Here is a 22,058-nt window from a genome sequence, read left to right as displayed (position 1 = left end):
ATTCATAAACTGAAGCACAGTAAGCACAGGGGGGGGGGGGGCACAGGGGTATCAAAGCTGCAGATGATTCTGGACAGGAGAGGGTGATTGGAGCAGCATAAGGGGGGACATTACCTGAAACCACTCCCCCTGCAACAGCTGACAGTCTGCAGGAGGGAGAGGAGGAGAAGCCAGCTGTACTGCAGGGAGGGGGAACTGCCTGCACCATAAAGCCGCCTGGGCCCCCCTGTCGAACTGATGGGGCTTGGGCTCCATACAGGAGGGCCAGTGCTACCCCCTTGTCAGCGGCCCTGCATATAATACTTGATTCCCTCCAGGTCATTTGGTTTGTTGTATACTGGCCTAGGTGTTACCCACTCCTGAGTCCTGTGGTCTGTGGGATATGCACTCCTGAGCTCTGTGCCCTGTGCAATATGCACTCCTGAGCTATGTGCCCTGTGCAATATGCACTCCTGAGCACTATTCCCTACACATAGTAGGTAAGGTTGAAAAAAGACACAAGTCCATCCTATGTGTGTGATTATATGTCAGTATTACCTTGTATATCCCTGTATGTCGCGGTCGTTCACCATACACACTGCTGTGGCCTGCAGTCTGTGCATTACTCCTGGACTATGCGCCCTGTGCAATATGCAGGTTTAAGCCTTGGCAACACCTACCATTTGAAGCGGCGCACGCCACTCTCATAAAGGATGGGTTAAGTGAGGTGTGTGAGTATATGCACAAATTCTCTAACAAAAAGCAATGCCAACCAGAATACATCTCTGACTATTCAGATGAATTTAATGATATGATTAGAAACTATTGGCTACTTTGCATCAGTGCTGTTTGAGTAGCTTGAGTGAGGATACGTGTACAATCTATTGCTGCTCTCAAAGTGTTAAAGTAAAAACTTTAAAAAACAAAGATGTTTAAAGTACACTGGTTGGCCATAACTTTATGACCCTCACATAATATTGAGTAGCTCCCCTTTTTGCTGCCAAACAGCTCTGACCCATCGAGGCATGGAAGCCACTAAACCTCTAAAGCAGGGGTCTCAAACTGGTGGCCCTCCAGCTGTTGCAAAACTACAAGTTCCAAGAGGCATTGCAAGGCTGACAGTTACAGGCATGACTCCCTCAGGCAGAGGTATGATGGGACTTGTAGTTCCGCAACAGCTGGAGGGCCACCAGTTTGAGACCCCTGCTCTAAAGGTACACTGTGGTATCTGGCACCAAGCCATCAGTAGCAGATCCTATAAGTCCTGTAAATTGCGAGGTGAGGCCTCCATGGATCAGACTTGTTTTCCAGCACATCCCACAAGTGCTCGATTGGATTGAGCTGTTCAGAATTCAAGTCAACTGTGTTCCTCAAACAATTCCTGAACCATTTTTGCAGTAAGGCAGGGCGCATTATCCTGCTGAAAGGGGCCACTGCCATCAGGGAATACCGTTTCCAAGAAAGGGTGTACTTGGTCACCAACTTGGTACTTGGTCACCAACAATGTTTAGGTGGGTGGTAAGTGTTGAAGTAACATCTACGTGAATAGCAGGACCCAAGGATTCCCAGGAGAACCTTGCCCAAAGTATCACACGGCCTCTGCCAGCTTGCCTTCTTCCCATACTGCATCCTGTGCCATCTGTTTGCCAGGTTAGAACGTGATTCATCAGACCAGACCACCTTCTTCCATTGTGACTTGGTCCAGTTCTGATGCTCAGGTGCCCATTGTAAGCGCTTTTCGCTGTGGACGTGGGCCAGAATGGGCAACTTTTCTGGTCTGCGACTATGCAGCCCCATGCACCACAAACTAGGATGCCCATTTTTTCTGCTTCCAACATATCAGCTTCATGGAAAACATGTTTACTTCTATATTCCACCAATTTTCAGATGTCATCATAATGAGATAATCAATGTAATTCACTAAACCTATCAGTGGTCATAAAGTTATGACTTATCAGTGTATGTGGACAGCCAAAATGTTTTTTTTTTCTGTATTAGATAGCATCGGTAAGGGTAAAACCACTACCATGTTATTTTTTTTGCTGTCTGCATGTGATTGGTGAAACGTCTCTTCACTTCCTGTATCAGAGACCCAACACAAAGTTAGTGGAAATCTCCCAAAATGAGGGAAATTCCCTTTCTTGGACAGTTGTCCCTAGAACAAGTGTCCCCAATATAAGATATTCCCCTACCTCTTGTTCTGGGGACTTTATGCGTCAGTGAGGATGGTCACCAGTACAAATAGAGGGGTAAATCTCCTCAGTGGGGACATAGAAAGTAATAAAATGTTCACAGAAGGTCTAACTGTTCCCCACTATGTCCAAATTAAAAAATGAAGGAAGTGAGCTGCCATCTAGATAAAGGAAGACCAGTGGACGTGGTATATCTGGATTTTTCAAAGGCATTTGATACAGTTCCCCACAAACGTTTACTTTACAAACTGAGGTCTGTCAACATGGACCATAGAGTGTGTCCCTTGATAGAAAACTGGTTACAGGGGCGTGTCCAAGGGGTGGTGATAAATAGAAAGTATTTAGAATGGTCTGGTGTGGTAAGTGGAGTCCTCGAAGGATCTGTCCTGGGACCAATTCTGTTAAAATGTATTCATAAATAATATAGAGGTTGGTATAAAAAGCTCAATCTCAGTGTTTTCTGATGATACAAAGCTAAACTAAGGCGATAACTTCACAACAAAATGTGGAAACCCTTACAGGAGGACCTCAATATAATAATGGGTTGGGCAAATGAGGTTTAATGTTGAAAAATGTAAAGTAAAGCATTTGGTTGCTAAAAATACAAATGCTAATTTTTAGATAGGGGAGAACCTCTGGGGGAATCTAGGATGGAAAAAGATCTAGGGGTCCTAGGAGATGACAGGCTCGGCAATGCTATGCAATGCCAAGCTGCTTCAAGCAAAGCTAGCAACATATTAGCATGCATTAAAAAGGGGAATTACTCCAGAGATAAAACGATAATTATCCCACTCTACAAGACTCTACTTGTCTGGGCCGCATCTTGAGTATTGTGTCCAATTCTGAACTGGAGAGAGTCCAGAGAGGGCAACAAGGCTGATAAAGGGACTGGAGGAGCTCAGTTATGGGGAAAGACTAGAAGCATTAAACTTATTCTCTCTGGAGAAGACACTTGAGAGGAGATATGATAGCAATATACAAATACTGTACCTTAATGGTGACCCTAGCATAGAGAAAAAATCTCTTCAGTGAGAGGGAGTTTAAAAAGACTTGCGGTCATTTACTGAAACTGGAGGAGAATTGGTTTAACCTTAAACTGCATAGAGGGTTCTTTACTGTCAGAGCGGTGAGAATTTTGAACTCCCTTCCACAACCAGTGGTATCAGCAGGGAGTGTTGCTAGTTTCATAAAACTTTTAGTTGGGCATCTTAACGATCGCAAAATACAGGGATATGTGATTTAATATTATATAATATAAACTCACACACACACACACACACCATAGGTTGAACTGGATGGGCTGGTGTCATTAATCAACCTTAACAACCATGTAACTACATTTGTCTAGAGATACAGTTTAATACTCACCTCTCCTGCATTGAGAAGAAGACGCCCATGAAAGAATTTTCAGATTTATGTCCGCAGTGCGCTGAGGTTTCCTCCACCATCCTCTACAACATTGGTTCCCAGCCTTATTGAGACCAGGGCCTGGTAAACTTTGGGGGATGAGGGCTCTCAGGGGGCCTGAGGGAAGTGTGGGAGGTTAAGGTGAAAGCTAGGACCAGGGCCGTCTTTAATATTGATTGGACCCTGGGCAAAACTTTTCTTGGGGCCCCCCCCATGCAGTTTCGCTCTCCACCTGCTCTGAGACATACAATAAATAGCAGCTAGACTCAAAATCAGTTTACTGAATCAGATCAGGCAGCTATTGCAATTGGTTGCCAGAGGTTACAGTTTATCATTACCGCTCACTGACTGGTTACTAGAGGTTACAGCACACATTACGGCTGACTGATTAGTTGCTAGAGGTTACAGCACATGATTTCTGCTTGTTGATTGGTTGCTAGAGATTATAGTGGATATGACCTCAGGGGGGCATGATATACATATCAATGCCGCCGGACGTCTCTATTTACATATGAATTCCGTTGCTATTTACATATGAATGCTGGTAATTTGCATGTAAACACAGGGTCTGCAGGTGAGTCATCTGTACACAACAATAGGGCAGAGCTGGGCAGCATTAGTAGCAGCACTTCACACTGAGATATTGGGACACGGCACAGGACTAAAACCTCAAGGGACAAGGGAATTTAAACCAGGATAGTTGGCAAGTATGAGGCAGCTGCTTTGGGCCCCACAACAATGACAGGGCCCAGGGCAGCTGCCCCTTTTGCCCTGCCTTAAAAACGGCCCTGGCTAGGACACTATTAGAAGTTAGGTGGCACCATGGAAGCTGTAAAGCGCTGTGCAAGTTTAGGGGATCTGCAGCTGGTTAGAGGCCCGGGAGAAGGGAGGCTGTGACCCGGTGGTTGAGAACCATTGTTCTACAAGATACAGTTGTGACGCAGGGGCTGGTGGAAGGAACCTCAAAGAGCTTGCAGGCCAGGAGTCTGACACTTCTGGAGGTTTTAGACTCAGAAGATTGTTCTCCTCACTGCTGGAGCAAATCAGTGGTGTGGGTTGCAGGAGAGGCGATTATTAAACAATTTTTTTTACTGGAACTGATATAGGACTGACCATTTATCTCTGTGAAGTTTTGTGACATATGCTTGATTTCCTCTTGCAGAAGATGAATCTGTTTGGCATGCTCTGGGCTCCCCACGTTCTTATATTCCAGCCAATAATCCCTCTCTGTCTTTGCCACTGTAATCTGCTTCTCCAGATTCAATATTTCTCTGCTGGTCTCTGAAAAGCAAAAATTGAAGAACAAAGAAAACGTTTACAAAGATGTGCTTTTCTTTCCATGTGGAGACGCATGCCTGAGCTGCCTGTGTGACCCTGGCACAGACATTTCCACTACAAGGAAAGCACTGGAAAGAGACCATCAAGGTGATCATGGACGCTGCATTTTTGAGGCGATTTTTTTAGTTTTTCTCTTTAATTTCAGGCAAAATAGATCTCTTGGAGTGGAACTGTCCATGGCAGATTATCATCCAGCTGTTTCAGTATAAAAGGATTTTTTCGGCCTAATTTCAATTACATAGTCCAGCCTTTCTTAACATTTTAACCCTAGAAGAACCCCAAAAATAATTTTCATTTCTCGAGGAACCCTTACTAAAACCAATTCATCAGGACTCAATAGGAACAATGCCCCTTATATTGGTGGTCAATAGGAAGAATGTCCCTTTGTATGTGGCCAGGCTGTGTAAAAGTCTCACACATGTGGTATCGCTATACTCAGGAGGAGTAGCAGAATGTATTTTGGGGTGTAGTTGCAATTATGCATATGTTGTGTGAGAGAAATAACCTGTTAATATGACCAGTTTATGTAAAAAAAAAAAAAAAAAAATATCTTAATTTTCCCAAGAATTGTGGGGAAAAAATACAGCTTCAAAAAACTCACCATGCCTCTTAGTAAATACATTGGACTGTCTACTTTCCAAAAAGGGGTCATTTGGGGGGTATTTGTACTTTCCTGACTTGTTAGTGTCTCAAGAAATGAGAAAGGCCTTCAGGTGAGATAGTACATCAGGTGTGATCAATTTTCAGTGATTGGCACCATAGTTTGTAGACTCTATAACTTTCACAAAGACCAAATAATATACATTAATTTGGGTTATTTTTACCAAAGATATGTAGCAGTATAAATTTTGGCATAAATTCATGAAGAAAAATGACTTGTTTGCAAAATTTTACAATAGAAACTAAAAAAAAAGTAAGTTTTTTTCAAAATTTTCGCTGTTTTTTTGCTTAAAAATGCAAAAAATGAAAAACCCAGTGCTGATTAAATACCACCAAAAGAAAGCTCTATTTGTGAGAAGAAAATGATAAACATTTTGTTTGGATACAGTGTAGCATGACTGAGTAATTGTCATTCAAAGTGTGAGAGCGCTGAAAGCTCTGAAAGCTGAAAATTGGTCTGGGTGGGAAGGTGCATAAGTGCCTGATATTGAAGTGGTTAAATGAAATAAAATAAAAATAAATTGTTTCTCAGACGTGCACAATTATTCAATCTTGACTTATTGTGTATCTAATTACTCATCGTAACCTAATTTTTTATATTTAAAAAAAAAAAAAAAAAAAAAAAAAAAGGTATTATAAGGTGCTTGTGTGCACTAAAATGCATTTAAGTGTATTTTTCCCTGAAAATTTGCATTTAATAAACAGCTGCGCAAATATCGTGTGATATAAAATATGGCAACAACCACCATTTAAATCTCCAAATCTCTATTTTCAGAAAATATATCATGTTTGGGTATTATAAGCCATGTTATTGCTAAAAAACATGATTATTTTAACAAGTGTGTGAGAAATGTCAAAATTGTCCCTGGCAGTGAAGGGTTTAAACAGCAAAATAACAAATTTACCCTGGGGATCAGTGCATACTTCCTCAATTGTACATGGGAATTTCTTGGCAATTAGTATTGAGACCCCCCTTGCATAGGAGGAGTATGTAGCGTGCACGGACCTCTGTATCCAGGGTTTTTTAAGTGTCAGAACCTTGCTGCCTGTGAGGTAAGTCTCTTGGAGAAGAATAATATGAGGGGAGTGGAGTTTCAGGTATTTGGTTAATAGTGCGCGTTTGAATTTAGAATTCAGGCCTCTGATATTCCATGAGAGGACAGTAAATTTTTCAGTTAGGGAGGTAGCCATTCGTAGAAGGGGGACCGATGTAGGACAGGATAGTAGGAGGAGCATATGGGAGGGCAACTCACAGACAGCAAAATCCCCGAGTAACCCCACCGTGTGGCGGTAGCAATTGACCACTGCAGCAACCATTTAAACACTAACAATAAAAACAACAAACTAAAACATAAACAACCCAAGCACTGAGTGCTTATCCTACTGATTCCCATCTCCTCTCCAAAAGAAAAAGAAATTAAAACCGGGGAGGAGAGCGGGAATAGTTTTACCCAAAAAAGAAAAAAACAACTTCTAACTGTAGGTGTACCCTTAAATAGGGTTATCACTCAGTAATGTTTTTACTGGAGACCAGTCCGTGGTCTTGGTAGGGGGTGTGAATGTTATTTTATTCCCCTCAACCGTGGAGTGATATAATGCCACCAAGTGGGGGCAGATGGAGGGGGAGTGCAGGAGGGGAAGTGAGGTTCTGCTGCGTGGAAAACCTGTTGGGCAGTTGTGTAGTTCGCTCAACCGGAGGCCGAGCAGTCCGGCTCTCAATATAGTGCTCAGTTCACACACACGTTGAATGACTTATTCAATTGGAGCTGTGGAATGAAATAGTGACATAAGAAAAAAGGGGGGAGGAGGGAGAAAAATAAAAGTCTAGCAAAAAAGAAAGAAAAAGTATGGGATCATCTTGCAATGCGAGTGAAGATGGGGTCAGAATCTCAGCGTATCCCTTGGAAACCTTGAAAAATGGAAATCCGCAGCAGGTAATATGACCCCGAGGGTAAGTAAAGATTATTGATGGTAGATCCAAGTGGAAAGAGGGAAAATAGGAGGATTGGAACTTGCCGGTTAATTAAGTCAAGTCACAGTACCTGGGGATACATAGCTGCCATTTAGCCACGACCATCCAGCCAGGAGAGAGCTGCCTCAGGATCCATGAAGAAGTGAGCTCTTTCGCCATCGATCACTCGAAGCTTGCTAGGGTAAAGCAAGCTGAATTTTAATCCTTTGTCTCTCAGGCGTCTTCTTGCTTCCGTGAACGATCGGCGTCTTTGCTGTATCTCTGGGGAATAGTCGGGAAAGAGCATTATCTTTGTGTTATTGAAGCGTAATTCTTGCTTCTCCCTGGCTGCAGCAAGCAGTTTATCCCGGTCCCTGTAGTTAAGGAGCCTGAGGAGGAATGGTCTCGGCGGGCTCCGGGTATAGGGGGAGCAGGGGGAACTCTGTGGGCCCTCTCCACTACATATGTGGGAGGCATGGCAGGGATATCCAGGAGAGAGAGGAGGAAGGATTCTGCAAATTCAGCTGGTTTAGACCCCTCTGCCCTCTCAGGGAGACCTATGACACGAATGTTGTTCCTCCTCAGTCTGTTCTCAGTGTCTATGGACTTTTCTTGCAGGGCTTTCACTTGCAATTGCAGGGCACGGAGGTCCCTGGAGTCAGCTCTGGTATCGTCCTCTAGCTGGGAAATGCGGCCTTCAGCCTCAGCAAACCGGGACCTAAATTTGTCCATGTCGTGCCTTATAAGGCTGACATCGGTGACTAGATGGTCTATCTTAACCATGACCGAGTCATTGCCCGTTTTTATGGCGGCTAGAAGCTCTGCATGTGAGGCTGCTTGTGCTGCAGACAGCTCAGAGAGGGTTTGTGTCTGTGTACCAGCCGACATTGTGGAGATAGGAGGCCTCGTGGACAAGATGGCGGCGGCCGAGGAGCGGGTATAGGCCGCGGATGATGAACGGGTCTTACCCGGAGGTGGCGGGGGGGTCCGCTTGGTGCTGAGGGACCTCTTGGACCCCAGGGTGCCGGATTAGGTGGAGGTAGGTGAGATTTTCGAGCCAGGATCGGTATCAGGATCTATGTGAGACTGGAGCTCAGCCGCAGCACGTCTTCTCTCCTTCACATCCGGCCACGCCCCTTCCCTGGCAGTGAAGGGTTAACATGTTTACAAATTTGAAATTTTTTTGTCAGTTAGAAAAAAAAAAAAAAAAAAAAAAGTCATGTGATATGACCAAATTCATATTTGAATGTTGGAAAAAAATAAAAAAAATAATTAAATCTTGACTTTTTGGGCATCTATTTATTCATCTTACCCTCATGATTTATATTTTATAAAAATAAAATAGGTATTACACAGTGTTTGTGTGCACTAAAATGCATTCAAGTGTATTTTTTCCAAATTTGCATTTAATAAACAGCTGTTTGAATATCGTGTGACATAAAATATGGCAACAACCACCATTTAATTCTCCAGGGTCGCTGCTTTCAGAAAATATATCATGTTTGGCTATTAAAAGCCATTTTTCTAGCTAAAAAACATGTTCATTTTAACAAGTGTGTGAGAAATGTCAAAATTGTCCTGGGCAGCGAAGGGTTAACATGTTTACAAATTTGAATTCTTTGTCAGTTAGAAAAAAAAAAAGGTCATGTGACATGCCCATATATGGTCATCCCACTTGATGATGTCACAGTGGGAGAGTCCTGATATAAGGAGCTCTGGCAGCAGCTGGGCTCACTCACAGAATTTCTCTTGTGTGAAGAGGACGTGAGTTCTGTTGCTCTGAGACACGTTGCTTATTATTTTATAATAGCGCGTTTTCATAGCGAGAGAAGTGCGATAAAGTCAGTGGATCTTCTGTTTATCATCAAAGGAGACCCAATTATGCAATCAAAAATGGTTGCAACCTTAACAGCAGAAAATCAGCCCCCCGCACAGCCCAAAGCCCCTCGTAGGAGGGTGTGTAAGGCTATCAGGCGGGGGTTCAGGGCAGTTCTAAACACTGTCTGCATTCACCTAAAACCCAGACAGAGACACGCAGAAGGTATGTAGGATTTCATTCAATTATAATGTAATAAAATGGAGAGAATTCTATACTGGATACATTTTTATTATTCAAATATAATCTCAGCTCACTCCTTCAACTGGCAGTTGGGCAGCAGGAGACATGAATCAGGTGTGTGGGAGGAATGGATCTCATTGGCTGCCTGATGTAACTGACAAACACTTGTGTCCCATCACCAGTTTTAATTATAAATGCAAAATCAAAGTAATTATTCCCATCATCATTCTTCAAATTAATAATTATCCCAGTATTCTATATTTGGTTTTATTACAGTAGTTATACAGAAGAGTTCTGTCACATAACCTGGGATTGCTTCTAACTGACAAATTTCACATTTCAAAACAAAAACGACTGTCTTCATGTACACTGCTGCTGGAAAACGGACGTTTAGGATCAGTTGGGCATTTTTTCCAGCTGCCCCTGAACTCTGCTCTGTTATCTTATCAGTACATGTACACGAGGGGGGGCATTTATAGTCCTTTCTAAGCAGTTGAGTTTTGAAGCATTTTTTAGAAAGCAAAAAAAAAAAATGCGATGTTCAGAGCTATTTGAAACGCCAAATGGCTGTAACAGCTTGTAATTGCGGTAACTTGTGTTTAGCTGCGATTCATTTACAGGTGTTTGCGCGGCAAAAGGGACATTTTTTTAAATGTCGGTTACTATCTGTCAAGGTTTTCAAACATCCCGTGTACATTAGGGGCCGGTTCACACCATAGAAACGCACAGTCCAGAGGAGTTCCAGGTGCTTTTCTGCATGCATGTTTTTGATGTGTTTTTGATGCAGTTCAGTGCATTTTTTTCTCCCTTTTTATACTTAACCTTAACCCTTTCATGACTAAGCCTATTTTTGACATTTGGTGTTTACAAGATAAAATCCGTATTCTTTGCTAGAAAATTACTTAGAGCCCCCAAACATTATATATATTTTTTAGCAGAGAATCTAGAGAATAAAATGGCGATTGTTGCAATATTTTATATCACACGGTATTTGTGCAGCGGTGTTTTAAACGCAATTTTTTGGGAAAAGGGACACTTTCATGAATTTAAAAAAAAAACAAACAGTAAAGTTAGCCCAATTTTTTAGTATAATGTGAAAGATGATGTTGCGCCGAGTAAATAGATAACAAACATGTCACGCTTTATAATTGCATGCACTTGTGGAATGGCGACAAACTACGGTACCTAAAAATCTCCATAGGTGACGCTTTAAATTTTTTTTACGGTTACCAGGTTAGAGTTACAGAGGAGGTCTAGTACTAGAATTATTGCTCTTGCTCTGACGATCGCGGTGATACCTCACATGTGTGATTTGAACACCATTTACATATGCGGGCGTGACTTCCGTATGCGTTTTCTTCGCTGCGTGAGCTCACGGGGATGGGGTCGCTTTAAAAAAAAAAAAAAATTTTCTTATTTATTTTTATATTAATAAATTGCGTTAAAAAAAAAAAATTTTGATCACCTTTATTGCTGTCACAAGGAATGTAAACATCCCTTGTGACAGTAATAGGTGGTGACAGGTACTCTAAAAGACCCCCGATCCCCCCTTTGCACTTCAAAGTATTCAGATCGCCGTTTTCGGCGATTCTGAATACTTTATATTTTTTTAAAAACGGCGCCATTGGCAGCCGAGTAAACGGGAAGTGACGTCATGACGTCGCTTCCATGTTTACAATTAGGAGGCTGGAACGAAGCTGCTCATGGCTTCGTTCCAGACTGTCACTAGCCGCCGGAGGCGGCGGATTGGTAATCGGGCCTCCCGATGGAACGGGAGGCCCGGTAAGAGCGGTGATAGGGGGGACGTCCCCTCCTGCTCCTCGTGTATAACAGCCGAGCGGCTTTTAGCCGCATCGGTTGTTATACCTGGATAGCAAATCGCCGGCTCTAAAAAACAGTACCGGGATGATGCCTGCAGCTATGGGCATCATCCCGGTATAACCCCCGAAAGCCGAGTACGCACATCTGCGTACGCTCGGCGGGAAGGGGTTAAATAAGGACACATTTTTCATGCAATTATTGCCAGCCAGTGGGTCGGGATGAGTGGCAGGCAACAAGCATTTTTATACGAAGGCCAATAAGAGTCATCCTTGTGTCCCTGTCATGTCGAGTTTATTCATTGTCTCTGGCACAAGAGTTTTGAACTTTTCTCTCTATAATTTGATGTTGTACAAAGAAAAATATATGAAATGTAGTTGAAGGTGCTAAATCTAAATTCCTCTCTTTTTTTTTTTTTTAAGATGTTTGCAGTATTTACTGCAGACAAGGCTCACACGGCAGGCCTGTCGATCATCACATTGGGACGCCACCAAAAAGTGACATTCAAATTGAGACTCCACCAGAGTGCGACCGTGACACGGCCACTCCACCAGAGTGCGACATAGACATGGCCACTCCAACAGAGTGCGACCTCGACATGGCCACTCCACCAGAGTGCGACCTCGACATGGCCACTCCACCAGAGTGCGACCTCGACAAGGCCACTCCACCAGAGTGCGACCTCGACAAGGCCACTCCACCAGAGTGCGACCTCGACAAGGCCACTCCACCAGAGTGCGACCTCGACAAGGCTACTCCACCAGAGTGCGACCGTGACAAGGCCACTCCACCAGAGTGCGACCGTGACATGGCCACTCCACCAAAGTGCGACCGTGACATGGCCACTCCACCAGAGTGCGACCGTGACATGGCCACTCCACCAGAGTGCGACCGTGACATGGCCACTCCACCAGAGTGCGACCGTGACATGGCCACTCCACCAGAGTGCGACCGTGACATGGCCACTCCACCAGAGTGCGACCTAGACATGGCCACGCCACCAGAGTGCGACTGTGACATGGCCACTCCACCAGAGTGCGACCTCGACATGGCCACTCCACCAGAGTGCGACCTCGACATGGCCACTCCACCAGAGTGCGACCTCGACATGGCCACTCCACCAGAGTGCGACCTCGACAAGGCCACTCCACCAGAGTGCGACCTCGACAAGGCCACTCCACCAGAGTGCGACCGTGACATGGCCACTCCACCAGAGTGCGACCGTGACATGGCCACTCCACCAGAGTGCGACCGTGACATGGCCACTCCACCAGAGTGCGACCGTGACATGGCCACTCCACCAGAGTGCGACCGTGACATGGCCACTTCACCAAAGTGCGACCGTGACATGGCCACTCCACCAGAGTGCGACCTAGACATGGCCACGCCACCAGAGTGCGACCGTGACATGGCCACGCCGCCAGAGTGCGACCGTGACATGGCCACTCCACCAGAGTGCGACATAGACATGGCCACTCCACCAGAGTGCGACATAGACATGGCCACTCCACCAGATTTCGACCTCGACATGGCCACTCCACCAGAGTGCGACCTCGACATGGCCACTCCACCAGAGTGCGACCTCGACATGGCCACTCCACCAGAGTGCGACCTCGACATGGCCACTCCACCAGAGTGCGACCTCGACATGGCCACTCCACCAGAGTGCGACCTCGACATGGCCACTCCACCAGAGTGCGACCGTGACATGGCCGCGCCACCGGAGTGCGACCGTGACATGGCCACACCACCAGAGTGCGACCATGACATGGCCACACCACCAGAGTGCGACCATGACATGGCCACTCCACCAGAGTGCGACCATGACATGGCCACTCCACCAGAGTGCGACCATGACATGGCCACTCCACCAGAGTGCGACTTCCACACGGAGAATGCACCAGCATGCAACGTTCACATTGATACTCCACCAAAATTCCAGGAGAATGTCTCCAGTGAAGATGGGGGCACGGTTACAAGAAAAGATAGGCATATATTAGTGGTAGGGGATTCAGTTATTGGAAGGATACAGAGGGCGATCTGTCACAAAGACCGGTATCGCCGAACAGTATGTTGTTTACCAGGCGCTCGGGTTCGGAACATTGTAGATTGCATAGACAGATTGTTGGATGGGGCCGGAGTGGACCCAGCTGTCATGGTATATATCGGTACCAATGACAAAGTTCGAGAAAGATGGAGCGCCCTACAAAATGATTTCAGGGACTTAGGGGCTATATTGAAGAAAAGGTCCCCCAAGGCAATATTTTCAGAAATACTGCCTGTACCTCGAGCCACACCAGAGAGGCAGCAAGAGCTTATGGTACTTAACAAATGGCTGAGGAACTGGTGCAGGGAGGAGGGGTTTGGGTTCATGGAGAACTGGACTGACTTTTCGGTAAATTACCGGCTCTATAGCAGGGACGGACTGCACTTAAATGAGCAGGGTGCCGCTCTATTGGGAGAGAAGGTGACCAAAAAGCTGGAAGAAATTCAGCTTGATGCTCCACCAGAATGTGAAGCTCATATTGAGAACCCACCAGAATGTGAGACTCCAACAAAATGCCAGAGGAACATTGGGAACATCTGCTCCAGTGAAAAAGAGCGCAAAGTTACAAGAAAAGATAGGCATATATTAGTGGTAGGGGATTCTGTTATTGGAGGGATACAGAGGGCGATCTGTCACAAAGACCGGTATCGACGAACAGTATGTTGTTTACCGGGCGCTCGGGTTCGGAACATTGTAGATTGCATGGACAGATTGTTGGATGGGGCCGGAGTGGACCCAGCTGTCATGGTATATATCGGTACCAATGACAAAGTTCGAGAAAGATGGAGCGCCCTACAAAATGATTTCAGGGACTTAGGGGCTATATTGAAGAAAAGGTCCCCCAAGGCAATATTTTCAGAAATACTGCCTGTACCTCGAGCCACACCAGAGAGGCAGCAGGAGCTTATGGTACTTAACAAATGGCTGAGGAACTGGTGCATGGAGGAGGGGTTTGGGTTCATGGAGAACTGGACTGACTTTTCGGTAAATTACCGGCTCTATAGCAGGGACGGACTGCACTTAAATGAGCAGGGTGCCGCTCTATTAGGAGAGAAGGTGACCAAAAAGCTGGAAGAAATTCAGCTTGATGCTCCACCAGAATGTGAAGCTCATATTGAGACCCACCAGAATGTGAGACTCCACCAAAATGCCAGAGGAACTTTGGGCACATCTCCTCCAGTGAAAATGAGCGCAAAGTTACAGCAAAGAACAGGAAGATACTGGTGGTAGGGGACTCAATAATTAGAGGGACAGAGAGGGAAATCTGTCACAAAGACTATTTACCGAACAGTATGCTGTTTACCGGGTGCTTGTGTTCGGGACATTGCACATCGGATGGACAAATTGTTGGATGGGGCTGGGGAAAACCCAGCTGTCATGATACATATTGGAACCAACGACAAAGTTAGAGGAAGATGGGGCGCCCTAAAAAATTATTTCAGGGACTTAGGGACTATATTGAAGAAAAGGACCTCCAAGGCAGTATTTTCAGAAATACTGCCTGTACCTCGAGCCACACCAGAGAGGCAGCGGGAGCTTAGGGAGCTTTACATGTGGCTGAGGAACTATTGCAGGGAGGAGGGGTTTGGCTTCATGGCGTACTGGGCTGACTTTTCAGTCGGTTACCATCTTTATAGCATTGATGGATTGCACCTAAATAGGAGGGGTGCAGCTTTTTTGGGAATGAAGATGGCCAAAACGTTGGAAGAAATTTTAAACTAGGAGAGGAGGAGGAGGGATCAGAAGATGATTTGCTAGTGAACATGGAGGGAGAAGATCTTCAAGTCAAGCCATCATCACCGGAGTCCACTACGTCATCACTCTCTTGAAAGATTCTCATTAGCTCCTTTCTTCAAGAGAGCAATACCACCAGCTATCTTTACCAACAAGAGTGCCACATTATCTCTTCTGCATAGTTCAAGTTTTGTGTGTGGGGATAGTGTTAGAAGACTCAGTGGAAAGTCTGTGGAACCCTCCCAGGGACCAGGTACGGCTTTACCAACACAGGTTCCTACACTGGTGGCGGCTGCCACTCCAGTAACCAGAGGGGATTCCCATCAGCCCTCTATTTCCCTTTCTGCAGCTTCTGAATCAAGAAGACTCAACAAAAAGTCTAAGAAACCCTCCCAGGGACCAGGCACGGCTGTACCAATACAGGTTCCTACACTGGTGGCGGCTGCCACTCCAGCAACTGAAGAGTCTTCCCATCAGCCCTCCCAGGAACCCAGTACCTCTGTACCAACACAGGTCCCCACACTGGTGGCGCATGCCTATCCAGTAAACAGATGGTCTTCCCATCAACCCTCCCAAGGACCAGGTACAGCTGTACCGACACAGGTCCCCACACCGGTGGCAGCTGCCACTTCAGTAAACAGAGGATCTTCCCATCAGCCCTCCCAGGGACCAGGTGCGGCTCGAAGAAACATCCATGACCTTTTGGCATCTGCCATCTCAGCTATCTTGAGGAAATGGTAATCAGCCCTCCCAGAGACCAGGTACAACTGTACCAAGACAGATCTCTGCACCAACGCTTCTACTGAGATCACCTAAAAAGGTATTTCCAATTTTTCAGCCACATTTTTTACACCTACTTTATATTTTTTACTTGTTCCCATTCACATAGCATAACTTTAAGAACATTGTAAAAATTGCTGATCACAATTAAAGCCGGAACCCCATGGAAAAAAAAAAAAAGGATGGCCTCCCAAAATCCAGACCCCCTCCTAAGCACACATCCTGACAGGCCAGGAAAGGGGGGAAGGGGGGTGAGCATACGCCGCGCCCTCCTCTCCTCGCCCATACCAGGCCACATGACCTCAAAATAAAGAGGTGCCTTGTCAGGGGGGAGGGGGGTCCCTCTTTTCAAGGTCCACTTCCCATGTTGAGGGCACGTGGCCTGGTATGGTTTAGGAGTGGAGGGGGTGCACGCTCATCCCCCCCTTTCCTGACCTGCCAGGCTGCATGCTCGGCTGGGGTTCTGGTATCAGATCTGTAGGAGCCATGTTTTGTTTGTCATTTTTCACACGTGATTCCCTCTTTAAAGGTGAGCAGCAAACTTTACAATTTTTATTAAGTTTTATTCTGTGAATGAGAACATGTAACAGATATAAAAGTAGGTATTATCCCAATATGGCTGCAAAAGTGGAAATACCTTTTAGGTGAGCGTCAAAGAAGTAGCGCTGGTGCCCCATTCAAGTGGTCACCATTCAGATGCCCATAAAAACAGCAGAGGCCAGCCAGCAGACCTGGGCACAGTAGGTGGAGCTACTAGTGGTAGCAGCTCCACAGACAGACAATCATAGACAATGATGATGGACTATCAGGGCATCCTTGTTGCCCAATTCACCATACTGGGAATGGACTCTCTACCATCTATGAAGAGCCAGGCTTCCACATTCAAGTGAGTTGTCCTGTCCCTGCCTGTCTACATTTCAGGTTACACTCATGGCTAGCTCATGTCCTCTTATATAAGACAGAGCTTATCCATGGTGTAGAAACACTATACAGACCAGAGGACATGTATTTGTCCCATTCCGCACGAAGGACATCACCAATATTGGAGAAGTGACCACTGAGGCCTACAACAGCTGAAGGACTCTGTAGCTCTAGGTCACTCTACAAAAAGGACCTGCAGCTCTAGGTCACTCTACAAAATGGATCTGCATCTCTAGGTCACTTAAAGCGGAGTTCCGACAAAATATTTTTTTAAAAGTAAGCAGCTACAAATACTGCAGCTGCTGACTTCTAAAATATGGACACTTACCTGTCCAGGGCACCCGCGATGTCGGCACCCGAAGCCAATCTGTCGCTCGGCTTTTCGCCGCCATCTTCGGTAAGGGAATCAGGAAGTGAAGCCTTGCTTCCCGGTTCCCTACTGTGCATGCGAGAATCGGGCTGCGCAATCAGGATGGTCCCTGCTGTCTCTGGGACCCATGTGTTTCCCAGCAGACAGTGGGGGGGGGTTCAAATGCCTGTATTATAAAGGTATCTGCACCCCCCTCCCCCCTGAAAGGTGCCAAATGTGACACTGGAGGTGTGAACCTCCGCCTTAAGAATATCATAACCCAAGGGGAAATATGGACGGCTCAATGGGTAGGGTGGATGGAATGAGAACCATTCAGAGTCCCTCCCTACAGGACAGAATATAAAAGATTCATAACACTACAATATGGACCTGTATCTCCAGTTCCTTTAGGAATGAGGAAGAGGATGAAAAGCGGAACTTCCCTTTATAGGTGAAGTTCTGCTTTAAGATTGGGCAGCACAGAGGCTTAGTAGTTAGTACTTCTGCCTTGCAGCACTGGGGTGTTTGGTTCATATCCTGACCAGGACACTGTCTGCATGGAGTCTGCATGTTCTCCCTGTGTTTGCGTGGGTTTCCTCCGGGTACTCCGGTTTCCTCCCACACCCTAAAGACATGCTACCTCGCGTTGGTGGTGCAGTGGTAAGCATAGCTGCTTTCTAAGCAGCTGACCCGGGTTTGATTCCCGGCCAACGAATGAGGAAGAGGATGAAAAGCGGAACTTCCCTTTATAGGTGAAGTTCTACTTTAAGATCGGGCAGCACAGAGGCTTAGTAGTTAGTACTTCTGCCTTGCAGCACTGGGGTGTTTGGATCATATCCTGACCAGGACACTGTCTGCATGGAGTCTGTATGTTCTCCCTGTGTTTGCGTGGGTTTCCTCTGGGTACTCCGGTTTCCTCCCACACCCTAAAGACATGCTAGCTCGCGTTGGTGGTGCAGTGGTAAGCATAGCTGCTTTCCAAGCAGCTGACCCGGGTTTGATTCCCGGCCAACGCAATCTCACAAGATGACTGCCTCACCTGGTAAGTGTTACCCCCCCCCCCCATAATAGCTGTATATACAATGTTCCCTCCCCCTTAAAGTGGTGCTCAGAATGCCACCCTTAAAGACAGCTAGAACGATATTTGGTGTCATGCTGCTGGCTTTGCCAAGTGGTGCTGAGCCTTCAACTCTGTAGGTACCATCAAATAGGTGGTTCATCAGCCACAGCTTAAGGAACCCTTAGCAAGCTCTGGTGGAACCCCAGGGTTCCACGGAACCCTGGCTGAGAATGGCTGATGTAGTCACTTCAGACTGGGAAACAATGACAACTGTTGTTGCTGTGTTTAAACTTAGCAGTTAAAGTGGAAATTTATTCAGAAAATTAAGTCCTGATAGATCAGTTCAGGTTGGCCCCTTTTGCAGGCATAGCTGTAAAAGAATTAAAACATTAAAAATAAGTATCTATACTGTGTAAAATCCAGTAATACATTGTCTCACCCTGCTCTGCACATGCTCAGTTGCTCTCCATTTTTAGGCACTGCTAAGTTTGTAGAGGTCAATCTGCTGACAGCCTTAAAGCGTAATTAAACCCTCCTATCCTTTACAGCCAAAGAAGCCGCTTCTGCAACTGGCAGTCTGGTTTAGGACACAAGCAAATGTGACAGTTTGCAACAGAGGCATTCCAGGAATGTAACTGTTTTTTTAAACTGATGAGTTTAGTTCAGCTTTATGATTTACTGCTGCTCAGGGGGTCTGGGCTTCAGCAAAATGACAGCTTCCAGCAAGAAGAAACGGGAACAATGCTGGAGGCAATTTACAGCACACACTCATTTTGGTAGCATAATTAATAATGCAGAATGTATGTTCCTGGCTAAAGAATATTATGTTGTTATTGGTAAATTTCTGCTTTAAAATGGGCCCCCTTCAACAACTTTAAAGAGTAAGTACATCTTTTCCTGAAAAATACAAAGGTGAACTAGTTTCATGTATCCTGGCTACCTTTCCACACCTTGCTGCATATAGTAGTCGTGGTGCAATGCGCTGCTGATGTAGTGGTCCGTACACCAAAATACACAGCCCAAGAGTGAGTAACCATCATAATGCTCACAATGGCAAATGCACATTAATCAGCAGAGCTAAGTGATCATGCTTACCAATGACAAGTCCATCTGAGGCTTCTTCTTTCAGACAGGCAGTAATGCTTACTGTCCTCTTGAAAAATGATCCACTACCAGTGGCATAGCTGTGCACAGGTGTGCGCTTAGGGGGTGCCTGGGCAGGGGAGAGGAGACAGATCGTGTGTTTCTAGTATATAGGAACACCGATCGGTCTCCTCCCCTAGTCAGTCCCATCCCCTTCACAGTTAGAACACGCTGAGGGAACAGAGTTAACCCCTTGATTGCCCCCTAGTGTTAACCCCTTCCCAGCCAGTGACATTTATAGAGTATCCAATGGCTATTTATAGCACTGATCGCTGTATAAATGTCAATGGTTTAAAAAAGTGTCAAAAGTGTCCGATCTATCCACTGCAAGGTCGTAGTAAGGATAAAAATCACAGATCTCCGCCATTACTATTAAAAAAAAAATAATAATAAAAATGCCATAAATCAATCATCTATTTTGTAGGTGCTATAACTTTTGCTCAAACCATACAATATACGGTTATTGTGATTTCTTTACCAAAAATATGTAGAAGAATACATATCGGCCTAAACTGAGGAAAAAAAATTTTTTTTTTTTTTAAATCAATTTGGGAGATTTATTATAGCAAAAAGTTAAAAATATTGTTTTTTTTTTTTTAAATTGTCGTTCTTTTCTTGTTTATGGCGCAATAAGTAAAAACCACAGAGATGATCAAATACCAAAAGAAAGCTCTATTTGTGTGCAAAAAAAAAGGCAAAATTCATTTGGGTACAGTATGCATGACCGCGCAATTCTCATTCAAAGTGCGACAGCGATGAAAGCTGAAAATTGGCCTGGGCAGGAAGGGGGTGAAAGTGCCCTGTATTGAAGTGGTTAATGTCTAAACCACTGGCAACAAAAGTGAGTACACCCCTAAGTGAAAATGTCCAAATTGGGCCCAATTAGCCATTTTCCCTCCCCGGTGTCATGTGACAAGGTTTTACAAGATGTCAGGTGTGAATGGGGAGCAGGTGTGTTAAATTTGGTGTTATCGCTCTCACTCTCTCATACTGGTCACTGGAAGTTCAACATGGCACCTCATGGCAAAGAACTCTCTGGAGGATCTGAAAAAAATAATTGTTGCTCTACATAAAGATGGACTTGGCTATAAGAAGATTACCAAGACCCTGAAACTGAGCTGCAGAACAGTGGCCAAGACCATACAGCAGTTTAACAGGACAGGTTCCACTCAGAACAAGCCAACCATGAATGCCAACATGTACTGTGACATACTGAAGCAGAGCATGATCTCCTCCTTTCGGAAACTGGGCGGCAGGACAGTATTCCAGCATGATAATGACCCCAAACACACCTCCAAGACAACCACTGCCATGCTAAAGAAGCTGAGGGTAAAGGTGATGGACTGGCCAAGCATGTCTCCCGACCTAAACCCTATTGAGCACCTGTGGGGCATCCTCAAATGGAAGGTGGAGGAGCGCAAGGTCTCTAACCAGCTTGTCATCATGGAGGAGTGGAAGAGCAGTGCCAACCTGTGAAGCTCTGGTGAACTCCATGCCCAGGAGTGCTGGAAAATAATGGTGGCCACACAAAATATTGACACTTTGGGCTCAATTTGGACATTTTCACTTAGGGGTGTACTCACTTTTTTTGCCAGAGGTTTAGACATTAATGGCTGTGTGTTGAGTTATTTTGAGGGGGCAGCAAATTTACACTGTTACACAAGCTGTACACTCACTACTTTACATTGTAGCAAAGGGTCATTTCTTCAGTGTTGTCACATGAAAAGATATAATAAAATATTTACAAAAATGTGAGGGGTGTAATCACTTTTGTGAGATACTGTTTATAAATATAATCTAAAAATCTTTACAATCTAAAGCTATATCATTTCCTCTGTATGCTGCCTCGGTTACAGTCTCTCATCTGCTGGAATAAAAGGTACAAGTTCCAGGCTCACTCCTCCGCCGTCGGTTGAATTTAATTGCTCCTGAACTAACAGACTTGCAGCGAGGAGAAGAAACAGGGGAGGCTCTGAGCTCTGGGGAGATAAATGTTAAGTATTAGAGCTGCGCTGTGCTGAGAGAAAAGACAAAATATAAAAATAACTTTATTCCCCAGCTAATATCAATGGAAACTCTGCAGAAGAGAGAGGAGACTGCAGAGTGATGCTGTCATGAATTCAAAATAATTCCGACAGCAGGCAGCAGTATATAGGAAATAATTTCCTTGAAATACTCTATACGGTCTATACAAAGAAAAGTGCGATTTTATTTACAGTAGGAGTCTGGCAGGCTAGATCACCTGCAAGCATCTTTTATCAGCACCCACTAGAAAGTTAAGTATGATGAGTCTTTTTTTGCAGGTTGCTTGTTTGGGTAAGAAATCCAGATAGATATAAAAGACACGAGTAACTATGCAATGTTAATACAGCGATCTCCTCGCTGTGTTATTGTGTTCTAACAGGGGGACTGGCCCCCGCCCCGCCAGATAGGGTTGCCACCTCTTGCCTTTAAACCCAAACACATAATAATTACGCAGGTTCTAAAGCTAATTTAATGCAGATAAGGCACTAAGTGAATTTAATTACCAATTAGCCACAGAACCTGAGTAATTAATATGTGTTCGGTTTTAAAGGGATGAGGTAGCAACTCTACCGCCAGTGCTCGCAACCATTAGCTG

General features: G+C 45.1%; 1 protein-coding gene and 1 non-coding gene across 2 annotated transcripts in view; one reads left to right on the top strand and one right to left on the bottom strand.

Annotated features, from left to right (window-relative positions):
• CCDC83 (coiled-coil domain containing 83) overlaps positions 1 to 22,058 on the bottom strand; it is a 72,231-nt gene that overhangs the window by 17,923 nt on the left and 32,250 nt on the right. The window contains exon 5 of the mRNA XM_073612941.1: positions 4,692 to 4,859. Within this exon, the coding sequence (XP_073469042.1) occupies positions 4,692 to 4,859 (168 nt within the window). The remainder of the gene's footprint in view (positions 1 to 4,691; positions 4,860 to 22,058) is intronic.
• Positions 17,879 to 17,950, top strand: TRNAR-UCU (transfer RNA arginine (anticodon UCU)). The gene has a single exon. It is a non-coding gene; the product is annotated as a tRNA-Arg (tRNA).

Source organism: Aquarana catesbeiana, linkage group LG02 (assembly GCF_042186555.1).
Source record: "Aquarana catesbeiana isolate 2022-GZ linkage group LG02, ASM4218655v1, whole genome shotgun sequence".
Classification (NCBI taxonomy): Eukaryota; Metazoa; Chordata; class Amphibia; order Anura; family Ranidae; genus Aquarana; species Aquarana catesbeiana.
The sequence above is the reverse complement of the archived record's forward strand: the minus strand, read 5'-3'. Positions and strand labels throughout refer to the sequence as shown.